Source organism: Stegostoma tigrinum, chromosome 2 (genome assembly GCF_030684315.1).
Source record: "Stegostoma tigrinum isolate sSteTig4 chromosome 2, sSteTig4.hap1, whole genome shotgun sequence".
NCBI lineage: Eukaryota > Metazoa > Chordata > Chondrichthyes > Orectolobiformes > Stegostomatidae > Stegostoma > Stegostoma tigrinum.
In genome coordinates, this window is record NC_081355.1 from 42791844 (window position 1) to 42812586 (window position 20743).

At 42.7% G+C, this 20743-nt stretch overlaps 1 protein-coding gene across 9 annotated transcripts in view; it reads right to left on the reverse strand.

The window, feature by feature from the left end:
- The window catches only part of phactr1 (phosphatase and actin regulator 1), a 537086-nt gene that overhangs the window by 316142 nt on the left and 200201 nt on the right, over positions 1-20743 (reverse strand). For 3 of the 9 annotated variants that reach the window (XM_059653707.1, XM_048521339.2, XM_059653711.1), the window contains one exon: positions 8680-8840. The exons of the other annotated variants lie outside the window; for them this stretch is intronic. In XM_059653707.1, the coding sequence (XP_059509690.1) occupies positions 8680-8791 (112 nt within the window). In that variant the 5' untranslated portion in view covers positions 8792-8840. The remainder of the gene's footprint in view (positions 1-8679; positions 8841-20743) is intronic. 9 annotated transcript variants of the gene reach the window in all.

The following is a 20743-nucleotide window of genomic DNA, read 5'->3' on the forward strand; positions in this document are numbered from 1 at the left end:
TACAAATATCTCTGCAAGGGGCCCAGCAATCACTTCCCTGGCTTCCAACAGAGTTCTAGGGTACGCTGGATCAGGTCCTGGGGATTTATCCATCTTTATGCGTTTTATGATGTCCAGCACCTCCTGTTCTGTGATATGGATATTTTTCAAGATGTCATTTTTATTTCCCCACATTCTCCATTTTCCATATCCTTATCCACAGTAAACACTGATGCAAATGCTCATTTAGTATCTCCCTCATCTCTTGTGGTTCCACACATAAGCAACCATGTTGATTTCTAAAGGGCCCCATTCTCTCCCTAGTTACTCTTTTCAAGGGCTATTTTTATTTATTCGTAACTTAACTCATCAACTAATTCCTTTGGAATTGTTGTTTGACAGACTTTTGTGATGATTGATGCGTCAATTCTGAACTTTCTGAAATCTCCTCACTGGCTCCCACAAGTGAAAGAAAAAGTAATATATTATTTAATGTGGAAAGTTTGGACATTTACAGGCTCCAAGGATTGAACAGTCTACTATTGTTCCTATATTCTTGAGTTGGCTGGAAGTGGGAGGTGATATCATACAAGACCATAAGATACAAGAACAGAATTAAGTTCTTCAGTTCATCTGGTCTGCTCCACCATTCGATTTTGACTGACATGCCTCATTCTTCTGCCTTCTCCCGGTAACATTTGATCCCCATACTAATCAAAAACTTTGCTTTCTTTGTCTTAGATATACTCAATTACTTGGCCTCCACACCATTCTGCAGCAATATGATCCACAGGTTCACGACTTTCTCGCTGAAGCAATTTCTCCTCCTTTCAATTCTATGAAGTTGTCCCTTCACTCTGAGGCTATGCCTTGGATCCTAGTCTCTCCTACTAGTGGTAGCATCATCTGCATGTCCACTTTAACCAGTGTCCTCGGTATTCTGCAAGTTTCAATCAGATCCCTCCTCATCCTTCATCAAGTTCAGACCCAAAGTTCTCAACTGCTCCTCATATGACAACACCTTCATCCCTCGGATCATTGTTGGAAAACTCCTCTGGACCTCCTCCAAAATCAGTATATCCTCCCTTAAATATGGGGCCCAAAACTACTTGCAATATTCCAAATGAGCTCTGACCACAGCCTTATACAGCTTCAGCAGTTCATCCATTAGAGCTCTCTTGAAATGAGTGGCAACAGTGCACTTGCCTTCCTGAGCTGCCAACTGAGCTTGCATGTTGACCTGAGGAAAATCTTCAACTCAGACTCCCGAGTTCCTTTGTCTTTCAGATTTCTGAAACCATTCCTCATTTTGAAAATTGTCTATGCCTCTATTCTTCCTGTTAAAGTGCATAACCTCATAATTTCCTACACTGTAATCCTGGGTGGGATGCTCTTTGGAGGGTCAGTGTGAATTTGTTGATTTGAATGGCCTGCAGGGGATTCTATGATTCAATGAACAAGGCCTTCAGTTTCTTTGTCCATATTGTTAATGTATAACGTACGTGGTTGTGGTTCCAACACTGGCACCTGCAAAACTCCACTAGTCACCGACTGCCACCCTGAAAAAGACCACTCTCTGCCTGTCAACCAAATACTCTATCCATGCCAGTACTTTGCCCCAACACTATGAGCTCTTATTTAGCAGCCTCCTGTTTGACTCCTTGTCGGAGGCTTTCTGGAAATCCAAATAGATTATATCTACTGGCTGTCTTTTGTCTAATGTACTCATTACCTTCTCAAAGAATTCTTACGGATTTGTCAGGCACAACCTCCCCTTGAAAAGCCGTGCTGACTCAGTCCTATTTTACCACACATTTTTAAGTACTCCACAGTCTTATCCTCAATGATGGACTCTAAAATCTCACCAATAACCGAAGTCAGGCTTACAGGCCTACAATTTACAATCTTCTGCCTCTCTCCTTTCTTAAACAGAAGTGTTACATTAGCCATTTTCCAGTTTGCTGGGACCCTCCTTGACTCGGTGATTCCTGAAAGAACACCTCCAATGCCTCCACAATTTCCTCGTCTATCTACTCCAGTACGCTGCAGTGTAGTCCATCTGGTTTGGGCAATTTATCCACCTTCAAACTTTTTAGCTTCCCTAGCACCTTCTCCATAGTCATGGCCATTGTACTTATTTCTGCTCATGACTCTCTTGAAGTTTGGGTATGCTACTGGCATCTTTCACCTTAAAGAATGATGCAAAGTGCCTATCCAATTGTTCCGCCATTTCTTTGCTCCCCATTATTACATCTCCAGCCTTGTATTCCAGCATTCCAATATCCACAACTGACACTCTTATCTTTTAACATATATTTCATCTTTTCTTCCTTATTGCCTTTTTAGTTATCCTTTGCTATTTTTTTAAAGGCGGCCCAATCCTCTGGCTTGACAGTAATCTTCACCACATTGTATGTTTCTCTCATTTGGTTTTATGCTGTCCCTGAATCCCTTATCAGCCATGGTTGTCTCCTCTCTCTCTACAGTATGTTTCTTCTTCCTTGGGATAAATTTCTGCTGTGCCTCCTGAATTACCCCCAGACACTCTTGCCATTGCTGTTGCACTAGCTTCCCTGGCAAGCTCCTCTTGCATTTAACTTTGTCCAGTTCCTCCTTCACCTCTCTCTGGTTTACTCAACTGTAATACCATTCAGGATTCAAGGTTCTCTGTCTGAAACCGCAGGGTGAATTCTATTACATTATGGTCACTGCCCACTTGGGGTTTCTTCATCTTCAGCTCCCTCAAGTCTGCCTCATCACATATCATCAAATCCACAATGGTCTAGTGTGCTCTACTTAAGCTGCTCCAAGGATGTGCACGAGGACCACTGTTATTTCCTTGGTACAAAATTGATTTGTACAGAGAAATTTGAGGTGTTGTATTAATACTGAATATAATATCCAACTGGGAGATATAGCTCATAATGTACCAAATTACTGGCGAACATAGACTGGACAAATATTTCATTCACTTTAGTCTATTGATGCTGGTTTGTTTTAGTAGGAGAAATAAAGAGGTCTCTTGTTTCTTGAAAACTAACAAGCTAATTCAGATGAAATACAAAAATCTGAGAAAACGGATACATAAATTGCTAACAGTAGCAAGTATATTGTTAAGGTTATGATGCCTGCAAGTCAAAGTAACAGGGTTAGTTTATGTAGGAATAGGATGCAAAGCAGGGCTGCAAAGGTTGCGACAGATGTATTTTGTGTAGCACTGGTATTGGAAATAAACACCAAGTATAAAAAGTAGGGAGATCATTACCTCAGTGTAACATATTTTGACTCTTACAGCGCCAATTTTCTGGCTCCCCAGTGAACAGAAAGCAGGATAGCCTACTTCCAAGGTACCTTTACAGCCCTTTTCACAGATGGCATCAGAAAAGGGCTGATTAGTCACAGATGTTGCTACCCAAAGACACTTCTTTTGTGGCACAAGTGTCCCTGCATGACTAGGAATATCCAGTTCTCAGCCCACGTCACATCCTTCATTGCCACAGGACTTGGCAAATGTTCACTGATAGAAGATGGAGCACAATTTTATTAACATATGAGAGTGCCATCATTGCCCGTGTGATCAGATTTGGGCAAGGTGTCATAACAGGGGCCATATGGCCACCATACTACTATAGCCTACTTTCGCGTTTGTAGCTGATGAGGTGTGCAATCTTTCTTCGTTTGGTCTGTTAGTGACAACTCTTTCAGATTGTACTTTGGCATTTATCATGATGGTTAGCTCTAGCAGAATCAAACAGGTCAAGAGATCATCAGAGAGCATAAGTCTCCTCACAACATGGTGATTCCATAAGAAGGCATGAGTGCTTGTGGCCCAACATTTGACTCCAATTAAGATGCTGACAAAAGGTTCTACTCTGCCCTTAATTAAATCATTGCTGACAACCTAACAGAAGACACATTCATTCTACTTGGGAATTTTAATGTCAAGATTGGCCATGACTTCAATGTCTGGAGCAGAACTTATGGGAGAAAAAGGTGGGAAAATTCCACGCATTTAGCGTATTCCAATTGGCAATGTGTATTCAGCATGGCCTCATTACAACCAACACACTTCTTATGCCAGAAGATAGGTATAAAACTACATGGTGGCATTCTAGATAAAAGCACTGATTGCAACTGGATTATGTAATTGTTTAAATTAAAGAGCTAATTGATGTCTCCAACACTTGATCAGGTGGACTGGAGGAGCTGATGTATGCTGGAGACATAACTTGACTTATTCAATCAGTGAAGCACATCTACCCAACACCTAGATATCGAGGCTAAAAAGCCCAAAGGAAAAAGATCACTGTCTCAGTTCTAGTGCTCTGTACCTTGCGATTAAACCACCATAAATGAGAGCTCCAACAAGCAATCAAACAGATGAAAGACAACAAAGCCTGATGATAATCTCCAGCCAAGATCTTTAAAGCTGATGAGTTTTTGTTCACATTAAGACTAAATGCACTCATCCTACTGACTTGGGAGGAAATATTTCTCTCCTAAATTCAAGAATGCAACAAAGGGCAAACATTTTCAAAAATGGAAATAAATCAAGCAATCCATAGCAGAAAAAATCATAACACACATTCTCTTGAATTGCCCACTTCTTATGGCTGAAGAAAAGTTGTAGTATGATTTTAAACTTTCAGACCAATCTCCAATATGGTCTGCGTTGCCAAAAAACCAAGAAAAATGGTGAAAATGCCACTAGGAATTCTTCACGCATTCACAGACCCAACCTAAATATTAGACTTAATAATTTGAGAAACTGTGGACTGTGCTCCAAAGACTTGGATATCCAAGAAACTTTATTATCTTGCAACTGCTTAATGATGATATGGACTGCAACTGTCCTTAGTGTGTCATGATAAGGACTAAATTAAAGACTACTGATTTTCAGATTGCATCATATGATTTTAACTTTCATGGACTGAAATAGTTTTGAAAAGGAAAAGCACTGTCGTAGAATTGCCACAGCAATCACCTGACCACTGAGCTTAACCAAGCTTCATTAAACCATCATGAAAAGAAAATTGCCTGATCTGAAGTTAACATTTTTACCAAAAGACTTTGAAATTAATTCACTCAACCATGCATGAAGAATCTCTCATCTACTGCTTTGACTTAAACCTGTATGATCACTTTCCAACATTGAAGGTAAAATGCAAACCACTCTCAAATGTACAAACAAGATATTCAGCCTGTCAGTAAACACTGACAAAGCAAAACTTGCACGTCAACCTCAAAAAGGGTCAAGAAAGAAAGACACAAATATAAAGCATTTTGCAAAATAAGTAAATGTAATGTAAGAATTTTTTTCTTTCACACAGCAAGCGGCTCAGGGTCTGGAACGTACTGCTGCAAAGTGTGATACAGGCAGGTCCGATTGAGGCATTTACAAGGGCAATGTGCAGGGTTATGAAAAAATGGCAGGAAAATTAAGTCGTGATGCTTGTTTAGAGAGCAGGTGGGCATAATGGGCCTAATGGGCTCCTGCAATGTAAAACTTGCACTTCTGTGACATCAACACAGTTAAGTTCACCTCCCATACATGTTGAAGGAGAGACTTTTGAATTAAAAAAAACTCAACATGTTCTTTCACAGGACGAGGGCGTTGCTGCCCAGGACAGCATTTGTTGCCCATCCCGAATTGTCCAAAGGGCACTTAAGAGTCAAGCACAATACACTGGAGTCATACGTAAAGACCAGGTAAATGTGGCACTTTCACTCCCTAAAGGGCCTTAGCGAACTAGGCGTGTTTTTCTGACAGTCGACACCGGATCCATGGTCAAATTGACTCCTAATTCCAGATGTTTTTTTAAAGTGAATTCAAATTCCACCATCTGCTTGGAGGGATTTCAATACAAGTCCCCAGAACACTACATAACCGTTGGATTAACCAATGCCTCCTCAAGAGAGTACTCTCATACAAAGAACAAAGACAAAGAAAATTACAGCACAGCCCTCCAAGCCTGTGCCGATCCAGATCCTCAATCTAAACCTGATTCCTATTTTCCAAGGATCTGTATCCCTCTGCTCCCTGCCCATTCATGTATCTGTCTAGATATATCTTAAATGATGCTGTCATGCCAGCCTCTACCACTTCTGCTGGCAATGCATTCCAGGCACCCACCACCCTCTGCATAAAGAACATTCCTCGCATATCACCCTTACACTTTTCCCCTCTCATCTTCAAATCGTGACCCCTAGTAATTGAGTCCGCCACTCTGAGGAAAAAGCTTTTTGCTATCCACTCTGTCTAGACCTCTCATGATTTTGTAGACCTCAAATCAGGTCCCCGCTCAACCTTCGTCTTTCTAACATAAATAATCCTAATCTACTCAACCTCTCTTCATAGGTAGCACCCTCCATACCAGGCAACATCCTGGTGAACCTCCTCTGCACCCTCTCCAAAGCATCCACATCCTTTTGGTAATGTGGCAATCAGAACTGTACACAGTATTCCAAAGTGGTTGAACCAAAGTCCTGTACAACTATTGCATGACATGCCAATTCTTGTACTCAATACCCAGTGTGATGAATGAAAGCGTGCCGTCTGCGTTCTTGACTACTCTATCGACCTGCGTTGCCACCTTCAGGGTACAGTGGACCTGAACACTCAGATCTCTCTGTGCATCAATTTTCCCCAGAGCATGCTGGCCTTCATCACAAGAGGAATTGAGTATAGGAGCAAAGAGGTCCTTCTGCAGCTGTACAGGGCCCTGGTGAGACCGCACCTCGAGTACTGTGTGCAGTTTTGGTCTCCCAATTTGAGGAAGGACATTCTTGCTATTGAGGGAGTGCAGCGTAGGTTCACAAAGTCAATTCCCGGAATGGCGGGACTATTGTACGTTGAAAGATTGGAGCGACTGGGCTTGTATACACTAGAGTTTAGAAGGATGAGAGGGAATCTGATTGAGACGTATAAGATTATTAAGGGATTAGACACTGTGGAGGCAGGAAGCATGTTTCCGCTGATGGGTGAGTCCAGGACCAGAGGACACAGTTTAAAAATAAGGGGTAGGCCATTTAGAACAGAGTGGAGAAAAAATTTCTTCACCCAGAGAGTGGTGGATATATGGAATGCTCTGCCCCAGAAGGCAGTGGAGGCCAACTCTCTGGATGTTTTCAAGAAAGAGATAGACAGAGCTCTTAAAGATAGTGGAATCAAGGGTTATGGGGATAAGGCAGGAACAGGACACTGATTGTGGATGATCAGCCATGATCATAATGAATAGTGGTGCTGGCTCAAAGGGCCGAATGGCCTACTCCAGCACCTACTGTCTGTTGTCTATTGTCTATTGGCTTTTCCATTTACCGTATAGTTCGCTCTTAAATTAGATCTTCCAAAATGCATCACCTTGCATTTGCCTGGATTCAACTCCATCTGCTATTTCTCCGCCCAACTCTCTAATCTGCCGATATTCTACTGCATTCTCCGACAGTCCCCTTCACTATCTGCTACTCCACCAATCTTAATGTCATCTGCAAACTTGCTAATCAGCCCATCTATACCTGCCTCTCGATCATTTATGTATATCACAAACAACAGTGGTCCAACATGGATCCCTATAGAACACCACTGGTCACAGGTCTCATTTTGAGAAACTCCCTTCCACTACAATTCTCTGTCTCCTGTTGCCCAGCAAGTTCTCTACCCATCTAGCTAGTACACCCTGGATCCCGTGTGACTTCACTTTCTCCATCAGCCTACCATGAAGAGCCTTATCAAATGCCTTATTGAAGTCCATGTATATGACATCCACAGCCTTCCCTCATCTACCAACTTTGTCACTTCCTCAAAGAATTCTATCAGGTTGGTAAGATCTGATCTTCCCTGCACAAAACCATGTTGCCTAACACTAATAAGACCATTTTCTTCCAAATGTAAACAGATCCTATCCCGCAGTATCTTCTCCAGCAGCTTCCCCACCACTGACGTCAGGCTCACTGGTCTATAATCACCCAGACTATCCTTGCTACACTTCTTAAATGAGGGGTCAACATTAGCAATTCTCCTTTCCTCCGGGATCTCACCCATGCTCAAGGATGCTGCAAAGATACTTGTTAAGGCCCCAGCTATTTCCTCTCTCACTTCCGTCAGCAACCTGGAATACATCCCATAGGGGCCTGGGGACTTGTCCACCCTAATGCCTTTTAGAATACCCAACACCTCCCCCCTCCTTATGCCGACTTGACATAGAATAATCAAACATCTATTCCTAACCTCAACGTCCGTCATGTCCCTCTCCTCAGTGAATACCGACGCAAAGTACTCATTAAGAATCTCACTCATTTTCTCTAACCCCTCCCTTAACTTCTCTCCTTTGTTCTTGAGCGGGCCATCCGTTTCTCTAGTTACCCTCTTGCTTTTCATGTATGAGTAAAATGAATACGAGGGTTTGTGATTTTCCTTAACTCTGTTTGCTAAAGATATTTCATGACTCCGTGTGGCCCTCTTAATTCCTCGTTTCAGATTTGCCCTACTTTCCCGATATTCTTCCAAAGCTGCATCTGTTTTTAGTCACCTAGACCTTATGCATGCTTCCTTTTTCCTCTTTGCTAGTTTCACAATTTCACCTATCAACCATGGTTCCCTAATCTTGCCCTTTCTATCCTTCATTTTCACAGGGACACGTCTGTCCTGCACTCTAGTCAACCTCTCTTTAAAAGCCTCCAATATATCAAATGTAGATTTACCCTCAAACAGCTGCTCCCAATCCACATTTCCCAGCTCCTGCCGAATTCTGCTGTAGTTGGCCTTCCCGCAATTCAGTTCTTTTCCTTTAGGATTGCTCTCGACTTTGTCCATCAGTATACCTTACTCAAAAGCCATCAGTGAACACGGCTGCTGTGAGACCCTGCAAACATGATAATGCTAGTTTAAAGCTTTGTGGCATGACTTCAATTCTCTCACATGACTTCAGTTAGTGCTTCATTTGTGTGGCTCACTTGCGTCAGCTCAGTCTTCTTTGACAACAAAGACTTCTACAAGTCAACATGTATACTGCACTGTGGCTTGGACTGTATCATACACATAAGATTGTTGGAAAATTTCCACAAATACTGCAATCTGGATTCAATGGGAGAATTGTTGAACAAACACTAGTGTCTTTGCTTCTGGAACTGGCTTTTAAATTCAAACAAAGCTCCTGTAAAACCAGCTGCAATGAGCTGGGCAGTGCACCCAGGTAGCTGAAACTGTCTCCTCACAAACAGTTATTTTTCAAATTCTCAAACTGCCAATGTTTTAGAAGCTAAAGAAAATATGACAAAGACATTGTGAAATTCTCCTCGAATCATGGCAACATTGGCATTAATGACAGAAAGGAGCTTACTACCAATCATTCAAAATGACAACAACTTGAATATTACGCTACAATATGTTTCAAGTCTCAATGTCTTGACGATGAGGCATAGAAGTGACAGAGAAGGAAACAAATCCTGATCTCTGGATCCCACCACCTCAAGATATTTCTGACTGTGCATAGATATCATCCTCAAGTTAAGGAACAGCGGATCATGATAAATTTCAGTTATGCCTTAGTCATGACATTTTTGTATTATATTAGAAACTAGTACTGACATTTCAACCACCACAAGACAAAACAAGAGCTAATCACTCACTGTTTAGCTCAAGAAAATGGTGTGAAACTCGTGCATGCAGGCAGCATTCATACATCAATAACTATGCCCTCACATGAAATGACGCTAAACAGCCTACTAAAAACAACGGTTCTAGCACTTGAACCACTCTGGGAGGAGTCCTGAAGTTCTTTCCACAGCACATGTCCCAATATATTGTAAAAACCAAAAGAACTGCAGATGCTGTAAATCAGGAACAAAAACAAAGTTGCTGGAAAAGCTCAGCAGATCTGGCAGCATCTGTGAAGGAAAAAACAGAGATAGCATTTCAGGGCCAATGATCCTTCCTCAGAACTGATGGTGGCTGGGAAATGTCAGTTTATATGCACAAAATAGGGAGGTAGGTTGGGTCAGGAGTAAACAAAAGGATAGAGCCTTAAGAGAGAGAAAGACAGTTGGACAGACAAAAGGAGTTGATAGCAATCAGGCAGAGTTTAGGCCCTAAAATTTTGGAACTCCCACAGGCCCCCTTATCAAAGTTGGCATCATCATGCAATGCAGACAGAGGAACTGGAAGAATGGAATAGAGTCTTTACAGGAAGCAGGGTGTGAGAATATATTGTCAAGGTAAATGTGGGAGTTGGTGGGTTTATAATGGATATTGGTGTTCAGCCCATCCCCAGAAATGGAAACAGAAATGTCGAGGAAGGGATGGGCCAGGTGAAGGTTACAGCAGGGTGAAAATTGGAAGTGAAATACAAAGCGTTTCCAATTCTGGACGAAAGAGGAAAGCAGCAATGATGATGTCATCAATATGCTGCAGAAAGAGTTAAGGTTGGGGCCGGAGGAGTGAAACAAAGAACATTCCACGTACCCCATGTTCGCTGTGATTTTGTTGTGCTCCTGTGCAGCACTATCCAAGTGGCTGTAGCATTGCTGATTGAAGCGACTTCACTTTCAGTTGAAGAAACTACAGATCGCCTTGCAGAAAGACCTCCTGTAGCTCTGGTCCTGAAGTATCTAGATTTTGACCACAGCATCTTAGCATGAGTGCAGCAATCTGGGCTGGCTAGCAGGCAACAGGAAAGGTAGTGGTGAGAGTATGAATGCTAAAAGACTGAGGGGGAGTAGACATTTGTGTTCCATAAAGATAGAGGATGGAAAAATTGTAACTGTAAGAACTGCTCCTTTTCTGTGTTGAAACAGATTTCATCAAATTTTAAGAGTAGTAATTACTGTTGCATGATTTTGAAATTTTGAGAAAAAAAGATCTAAACAACAGCACTTTTAAAAAGGAGGAAGAGACAAAGTAGTGACCACATGGAAATTGAAGCCAACGGAAAAATAAACTTGCACAGCTGTCTGACTGCCTCTGCTGTTTCGAAACATGTATCTCTGGACATTGAAGTTCATTCTAAAAAAACACCAGAGATGTGGGTGGAGTGCAGGACGGGTTAAACAATAGGTGGATATGGAGTCCAGGCAAAGAGAACAGGAGTTGGACAGACAAAGGAATGGATAATGGTGAGGCAAGGAGATAGAATAGCTGCTAATAGTGACCATTAAATGGTGAAAATGGGTTAGCTGTGACAATAGCAGCCCTTGTTTTAATTAGGCATAGAGTGTGACAATGAGTAAAAGACATGGAAGAAGGTGTCCAGGCCCTAAAATTACTGAACCTGATACTGAGTCTTGAAGGCTGCAGAATCCCGAAGCAGAAACTCAGATACTGTTCTTCCAGTTGCCATGTCTTGCTGGAGCCCTTCAGCAGGTCTGAGACAGAAATGTTGGCCAGGGAACATAAGGTGTGTTGAAGTGGCAGGCAACTGGAAGCTTCAGGTCAGTTTTGGGGACAGAACATACATGTTCTGCAAGACTGTGCTATTTTCCCGGGTCTGTAGATTGTCAAGGTACAAAGATGGCCTTCAGTATACTGATGTGGACTTTCTGTCAGATGTGGGAGATGAGGGGGAGTTTCCATGGTATGGATAATTATGTCTGCAGGAAGTGTATTTGGTTGCAAATCCTATTGGATCACATGGATATGTTGCAGCAGCAGTTAGAGACAATGAAAAATTTACAGAAGCTAGGAGATGTGTTGGACGGCACTTGCAGCAAGGTAGAAAAACTGCACATACTATCACGTAGAAGGGTTACATCCAGGAAACGTAGGAGATGAACACAGGGAGTGTAGGAGTCTCCTGTGATTATCTCAATCTCAAACAAGTATACTGTTTTGGAAAATGTAAGGGATGATAGACTCTCAGCGGAATGTAGTACTGACAGCCAAGGTTCTGGTACAGAGACTGGCTCTGATATATAGGGCTCGGTCAGGGGTTTCTGCGGCCAACAATGAGACATCACAATTGTGAGTTGCCTCCTTGGTGCCAAGATCAAGGATATCTCAGAGAGGGTGCAGAATATTCTGAAAGGCAAGATGGATCAGCAGGAGGTCACTGTACACATAGGAACTAATGGCATAGGAAGAAAAAAGACTGAGATTCTGAGGAACGAATATAGGAAGTTAGGCTGGAATTTATAAAGTAGGTCCTCGAGGGTAGTTATATCTGGATTACTCCCAATGCCATAAGCTAGAGAGGGTAGGAATATGAGGATACATCATAGCTAAGAACCTGGTGTAGAGGAAAAGGATTCTCATTTTGGATCATTGGAATCTCTTCTTGTGTAGAAGTGACCTGCATAAGAAGGATGGATAGCACCTGAATTGGAAGGAGACTAATATACGGGTGGGTGGGGGTGGAGGAGAGAGGGGTAATTGGACTCAGGGATATAGTGAGGAAATAGATAAGTCTGAGACTGGTGCAGGTGAGAAACAGAGCAGGTCAAACAATCAGGGTGGGCAGGACCAGAGCAGATAACAAGGTAGGGCTGATAAATTAAACTGCATTTATTTCAACACAAGAGACCTAACAGGTAAGGCAGGCGAACTCAGGGCATGGTTTGGAACATGGGACTGGGATATCATTGCAATTACAGAGACGTAGCTTAGGCATGGACAGGACTGGCAGTTTAATGGCCCAGGGTATTGATTTTATAGGAAGGATAGAAAGGGAGGGGGTTGCAAAAGAGAAGGGGGAGTGGCGCTTTTGATTAGGGATAACATTACAGCTGTATTTAGGGAGAATATTCCTGTGAATACGTTCAGAAACGTTAATTGGTGGAACTGACAAATAAGAAAGGGATGGTCACCTTGTCGAGATTGTACTACTGATTTGCCAATAGTCCATGGGAAATTGAGAAACAAATTTGTAACGAGATCTCAGTTACCTGTAATAATACGGTGGTCACGGTAGGGGATTTCAACTTTTCAAACATAGACTGAGACTGCCATTGTGTTAAGGTTTATATGGAGAGGAATTTATTAAGTTTGTACAAGAAAATTATCTGATTAGGTATGTGGATGTGCCTACCAGGGAAGTTGCAAAACTTGATGTACTCTTGGGAAACAAGGCAGGGCAGGTGACTGAGGTGTCAGTGGGGGAGCAGTTTGGGGCCAGTGACCATAATTCTATTAGTTTTAAAACAATGATGGTAAAAGATAGAACTTTAACTTTTAGATCTGGTCTAAATTGGACAAAGGCCAATTTTGATGGTATTAGGCAAAAGTTGTTTGGAGGTGAACGTTTGCAGGTCAAGGGATGGCTGGAAAATGGGAAGCCTTCAAGAATGAGATAACAAGAATCCAGAGACAGCATGCTCCCTTTAGGGAGAAGGGTAAGGCTGGAAGATGTAGGGAATGCTGGGTAACTAGAGAAGTTGAGGTTTTGGTCAAGCATAGGAAGGAAGCATACATCAGGGAGAGATAGCAGAATTCCAGTGATTCCCCAGAACAGTACAAAAGTTGGAGTATACTCAAGAGGGAAATCAGGAGGGCAAAAAGGGGACATGACATAGCTTCAGCAAATAGGATTAAGGAGGATCCAAAGGGATTCGACATGTACATTAAGGACAGATGAATAACTACAGAGAGGATAGGGTGTCTTTAAATTTCAGAATGGCCACCTATGTGTGGAACCACAGCAGATGACGGAGATACTAAGCAAGTTTTTTGCATCACTTTTTGCTGTGAAGAAGGATATGGAAGATGGAGAACAAGGAGAAATACATAGCAACATCTTGAAAAATGTCCAAATTACGGAGGAGGTTGTGCTGGACATCTAAAAACGCATAAAGGTAGATAAATCCTGGGACCTGATCAGGTGTACCCCAGGGCTTTCTTGGAAGCCAGGGAAGCAATTGCTGGGCCCCTTGCTGAGCTATCTGTAACATCAATAAGGCACAGGTGAGGCGCCAGAAAACTGGAGGTTGGCTAATGTGGTGCCGCAATGTAAGCAAGGTTGTAAGGAAAAGCCAGAGAACTACAGGCCAGTGAGCATGTTTTCAGTGGTGGGCAAGTTGTTAGAGGGAATCCTGAGGGACACAATTTACATGTATTTGGAAAGACAAGGATTGATTAGGGATCATGGCTTTATGTGTAGGAAATTGTGTCTCATCAACTTGATTTGAGCTTTTTGAAGAAGTAACAAAGAGGATTGATAAGGACAGAGCGGCAGACATGATTATGTAGATTTCAGTAAGGCATTTGACAAGGTTTCTCATGATAGGCTGATTGGCAAGATTAGATCACATGCAAAACAGGGAGAACTAGCCATTTCATTACAGAACTGGCTCAAAGGTGGTAGAGGTTTGCTTTTCAGGCTGGAGACCTGTGACCAAAGATGTGCAACAAAAATTGATGCTAGGTCCACTGCTTTTCGTTGTTTATTTAAATTATTTGGATGTGAACAAAGGAGATATGGTTTAATTAGTCTGCAGATGACACCAAAATTGGAGGTATCATGGATGGCAAAGAAGGTTACCTCAGAGTTCAATGGAATCTTGATCAGATTGGCCAATGGAACAGAGTGGTAGGTGCAGTTTAATTTAGATAAATATGAGGTGCCGCATTTTGGAAACAAAGAAACAAAGAAACCTACAGCACAGGAAAAGGCCCTTCGGCCCTCCAAGCCTGCGCAGATCAAGATCCTCTGTCTAACCTGTCATCTATTTTCTAAAAGGTCTGTGTCCATTTGCTCCCTGCCCATCCATGTACCTGTCCAAATATATCTTGAAAGACGCTAACGTGTCTGTGTCTACCACCTCCGCTGGCAACGTGTTCCAGGCGCCCACCACCCTCTCTGTAAAGAACTTTCCACGCATATCTCCCTTAAACTTTCCTCCTCTCACTTTGAATTCATGACCCCTAGTAACGGAGTCCCCCACTCTGGGAAAAAGCTTCTTGCTATCCACCCTGTCTATACCCCTCATGATTTTGTAGACCTCAATCTCCGTCTTTCTAATCAAAATAATCCTGGTCTATTCAAACTCTCTTCATAGCCAGCACCCTCCATACCAGGCAACATCCTGGTGAACCTCCTCTGCACCCTCTCCAAAGCATCCACATCCTTTTGGTAATGTGGCGATAAGAACTGTATACAGTACTCCAAATGTGGCCGAAACAAAGTCCTATACAACTGCAACGTGACCTGCCAACTCTTGTACTCAATACCCCGCCCAATGAAGGAAAGCATGTCATATGCCTTCTTGACCACCCTATTGACCTGCGTTGTTACCTTCAGGGAACAATGCACCTGAACACCCAGATCTCTCTGTTCATCAATTTCCCTAGTACTTTTCCATTTACTGTATAGTTCGCCCTTGAATTTGATCTTCCAAAATGCATCACCTCGCATTTGCCCGGATTGAACTCCATCTGCCATTTATCTGCCCAACTCTCCAGTCTATCTATATTCTGCTGTAATTTCTGACAGTCCCCTTCACTATCAGCTACTCCACCAGGCAAATCAGGGCAGGACTTAGGCACTTAATGGTAAGGTCCTGGGGAGTGTTGCTGAACAAACAGACCTTGGAGTGCAGATTCATAGTTCCTTGTAAGTGAGTCCCAGGTAGACAGGTTAGTGAAGATAATGTTTGGTATGTTTGCCTTTATTGGTTAGTGCATTGAGTATAGGAGTCGGGAGGTCATGTTGCAGCTGTACAGGACATTGGTTAGGCCACTTTTGGAATACTACGTGCAATTCTGGTCTCCCTGCCATGGGAAAGATGTTCTGAAACTTGAAAGGGTTCAGAAAAGACTTCCAGGAATTTTGCCAGGATTGGAGGTTTGAGCTATCAAGGAGAGCCTGGATATTTTCTATGGAGCATTGGAAGCTGGCGGGTGTCCTTATAGATTTTTACGAAATTATGAGAGGCATGGATATAGTGAATAGACAGGGTCTTTTCCCTGGGGTGGGGTATCCAAAATTGTAGATGCAAAGGGAAAGATTTAAAAGTGATCTAAAGGGCAACTTTTTCATACAGACAGCGGTGCGTGTAAATATGGAATATGCTGCCAGAGGCCGGTACAATTAAATAGAACATAGAACAGTACAGCACAGAACAGGCCCTTCAGCCCACAATGTTGTGCCGACCATTGATCCTCATGTATGCACCCTCAAATTTCTGTGACCATATGCATGTCCAGCAGTCTCTTAAATGACCCCAATGACCTTGCTTCCACAACTGCTGCTGGCAATGCATTCCATGTATTACAACTCTCTGTGTAAAGAACCCGCCTCTGACATCCCCTCTATACTTTCCTCCAACCAGCTTAAAACTATGACCCCTCGTGCTAGCCATTTCTGCTCTGGGAAATAGTCTCTGGTTATCAACTCTATCTATGCCTCCCATTATCTTGTATACCTCAATTAGGTCCCCTCTCCTCCTCCTTTTCTCCAATGAAAAGAGACCGAGCTCAGTCAACCTCTCTTCATAAGATAAGCCCTCCAGTCCAGGCAGCATCCTGGTAAACCTCCTCTGAACCCTCTCCAAAGCATCCACATCTTTCCTATAATAGGGCGCCCAGAACTGGACGCAGTATTCCAAGTGCAGTCTAACCAAAGTTTTATAGAGCTGCAACAAGATCTCACGACTCTTAAACTCAATCCCCCTGTTAATGAAAGCCAAAACACCATATGCTTTCTTAACAACCCTGTCCACTTGGGTGGCCATTTTAAGGGATCTATGTATCTGCACACCAAGATCCCTCTGTTCCTCCACACTGCCAAGAATCCTATCCTTAATCCTGTACTCAGCTTTCAAATTCGACCTTCCAAAATGCATCACCTCGCATTTATCCAGGTTGAACTCCATCTGCCACCTCTCAGCCCATTTCTGCATCCTGTCAATGTCCTGCTGCAGCCTACAACAGCCCTCTACACTGTCAACGACACCTCCAACCTTCGTGTCGTCTGTAAACTTGCTGACCCATCCTTCAATCCCCTCATCCAAGTCATTAATAAAAATTACAAACAGTAGAGGCCCAAGGACAGAGCCCTGTGGAACCCCACTCACCAGTGACTTCCAGGCAGAATATTTTCCTTCTACTACCACTCGCTGTCTTCTGTTGGCCAGCCAATTCTGTATCCAAGCAGCTAAGTTCCCCTGTATCCCGTTCCTCCTGACCTTCTGAATGAGCCTACCATGGGGAACCTTATCAAATGCCTTACTGAAGTCCATATACACCACATCCACAGCTCGACCCTCATCAACTTTTCTAGTCACATCCTCAAAAAACTCGATAAGGTTTGTGAGGCATGACCTACCCCTCACAAAGCCGTGTTGACTGTATTTGATCAAGCCATGCTCTTCCAGATGGTCATAAATCCTATCCCTCAGAATCCTTTCTAACATTAAATATGGGTATATAAATAGGAAGGGTTTAGAAGATATGGGCCGAATGCTTGCAAATGGAACAGGATTCATTTAAGGCACCTATTCGGCATGGACGAGTAGTACCGAAGGGTCTGTCTCCATGCTGCACAGCTTTATGACTCTATAACTCCACTTCCTCATGAGAGCATTTTATCCCAGTAATGTTCTGGAGGATGACTGAAAAGCTGCTGTGGGATTCCACAAGCCTCTTGAAATAACAATATGTAGAGCATTACAGCAGCCGGTTAAGATTGTGAGGCAGAAAACTACTCTTGCATTGCTTCATTCTGAGCTTCCATTTCAGCATTCAGATTTTGTGTCACTCAACTTTTTCCACAATAGAAGTTGAAGCATTGGAAATCAGATGCTCAATCATGCATTGGTCCACATATGTGCATATGTGCTACTAGACTTGGCTATCATGTTCAAATTGTGAAAAGAATTAACTCTATGGTCTTCACAAAGCTCTGTGTGAGGTCAATGTTAGATTCCCCTATGGTCATTGCTAATTATTGTAGAGTTTCATGGAAGTCCAACAAAGCATAATTTCTGCACACATATCAACTGCGCTTTTAGAATAGATTCCCTACAGTGTGGAAACAGGCCCTTCGGCCCAACAAGTCCACACTGCCCCTTGGAGCATCCCACCTAGACCCATCCCCCTATAACCCACACACCCCTGAACACTACGGGCAATTTAGCATGGCCAATCCACCTAGTCTGCACATCTTTGGACTATGGGAGAAGACCAGAGCACCCGGAAGAAACCCACGCAGACACTGGGAGAATGTGTAAACTCCGCACAGACAGTTACCTGAGGCTAAAATCGAATCCAGGTCCCTGGCACTGTGAGGCTGCAGTGCCAACCACTGAGCCACCGTGCCGCCCTACACAGAACAGTCATATAAAATTAATGGAGCACTTGGCACTGTGCCAAAGTTCCTTCAAACATTTGGGCTGTAACCATTTTCTAAAACTTGTCCACTGCCATTTCTGGATACGTTGGGCTGAGCCACCAGAGGTGGCGGCAATGGTACACAGTCAAGGCAAAGGGACTTTGGGAGCACTGAGCATTGGTTCCAGTTCCCATGAAGTCTCATGGCATCCTGCTAATATTAGCAAGGAACTCCTGCAGACTTACTGTCCTGTCTCAATTGATGAATCAGGAATCATCCAAGTCGAATACCACTTAGAATAAACACCAAGAGTAGTGAGGGTGCAGAATATACTCTGTGGCTGGGATGTCAATTATCAAGAGTGACTGAATAGCATCGTTACTGACCGAGCTGGACTAGTCCCGAGGGACACATTTTCTAAACATGGGCTGGAGCAAGTGGTCAGATCACCAAAAAATGGGGAAGCAAAAAATGTTGACAATCATGGCGAGACAGGCAGCGCCTGTGGAGAAAGAGCAAGCTAACATTTTGCGTTTGGAAGACTCTTCATCAGAGCTGTTCTGAAGTGTGGACAGGCAGCATTTATGCAATAGAGGTGGTCTGGGAAGAGAGGGTTCTGATAGTGCAGATTAAGTGATTGGAGTGTGAGAATGTCAGTACACTGGCGTGTCTAACTGCCAGACTGGAAAGAACAAATGGTCCCACTGGAGTGGGGGGGTAGAGAGAGAGGACAGTGACAGAGAATGCAACAAGTACAGCTAAAACATAGGAAAGAAATGGGAGTAAGTTCACAATCTGAAGGCGTTGAATGCAATACTGAGTCTGGTAAGTTGTAAAGTGCCTCGTGTGAAGATGACATGTTATTCCTCCAGTTTCCTCCAGCTTCTGCAGTAATTTTCTCCAACAAACAGAAAAAAATCTATTTACCCTAATCCTGCTCATTCTTCCTGATGCAGGTGCAACTGTCCATGACATTATTTGTAGGAATGACCACAGCATAGCCTTGGTGGTTACAATGTACCATCTTCACAATGTTATGATACATGGTATTCAATGTCAGTGTGCTAATTAGGATTGATTTATAACAGATATAGCAGCTCAAAATTGGGCATTCATGAAGAGCTGTGGGTCATCAACAGCAGTATTCAACCACAATCTGTAACTCAAGACCCACAATATCCCTTATTCTATCAATGCCATCTAAATCGGTTCAACAAGAACAACCAGCCAGCACAATATTAACATAGGCCTATGTGCAGGCTAAAGAGCAAAACTGGATTTGCATGGACAGAGCTAAGTAATTCCATAATCCATGGGTCATATCATTGTTCAGCAATTCTTTCACATCCAATCCTGAATAATGACAGACAATCAAACAACTAACCAGCTCCAGAAATGTTCCAATCCTTAGACAGGTGGGCAGTCAAAAAGAAAATGCAAAATAAAAAGCTGAAGCTTTTGCAACCACTTTCAGCTAAAAATGTTGTTCCATCTTGACCTGCTCCTGAGACTGAAGTATCACAAATGCCAGTTTTCAGGTAATTCACTTCACGCAACATGATATCAAGAAAGGGCCGAAGACAGTTGACACAGCAAAGGCTAAGGGCTCTGACAATATTCTGGCAATTGTTCTGGATTGAGCCAACCCTCAAGCCAAGTTGTGTCAGATATTGTAAGCGTGCTAAAAATGTGGAACATTTCAAAATATATCCTGTCACAAAAAGGAGAATAAATCCAATCCAAACACTTTTTCCAGGTTCTGCCAGGATAATTTGGCTTCAGACATCTTTGCAGCTGTGGACCAAATATGGATAAAAGACTTGGATTCCGGGGGTACAGTGAGAGGACTTCAAAGAAATTGACCAACTGTGATATGAAGACGTCCTAGCAAAAGAGCCTTATAAAAGCTGAAGCGCAAATCTTATAGCTGAATATTATTAATAAATGGTTATGACAGATTTAGATGGTATGAGCGTTTGCTTTGGTAGCATTTCCTGTAACTCTTCATTTTCACTCATTCAGTTTTTCACCAAGTGTCAGCTCAGTTCTGGAAATATTTCAAAAACCCTTGATGTAGGTAGTCCTTGATGGCACTTAGAAGTATTAGAATTCTGAAAATATGGGATTGAGCATAGTGTAATTTTATTCTATTCTAGTTTTTTGAAAAGTTGACTAAATATATTGATAAAGGTAGTGCAATTGATGTGGTTTACACGGACTACAGCAAAGCCTTTGAGACAATGCACAGGAAATTCACCAGCATGTTACCTGGGATGAAAAGTCTCAGTTATGAGGAGAGACTGGATAGACTGAGTCTGATTTTCTTAAGCCAGAGGAGGCTGAGTGGGTATTTGATTGAGGTACACAAAATGGAGAGAGGCAAAGAGTAGATTGGGATAATCTTTTTTGCCACAGCAGACATGTCTCAGACCAAAGGGTACACACTTAAGGTGAGGAGCAAATGGTTTAGAGAGGTTCTGAGGAAACCTTCTTTAACCAGATAGTGGTAG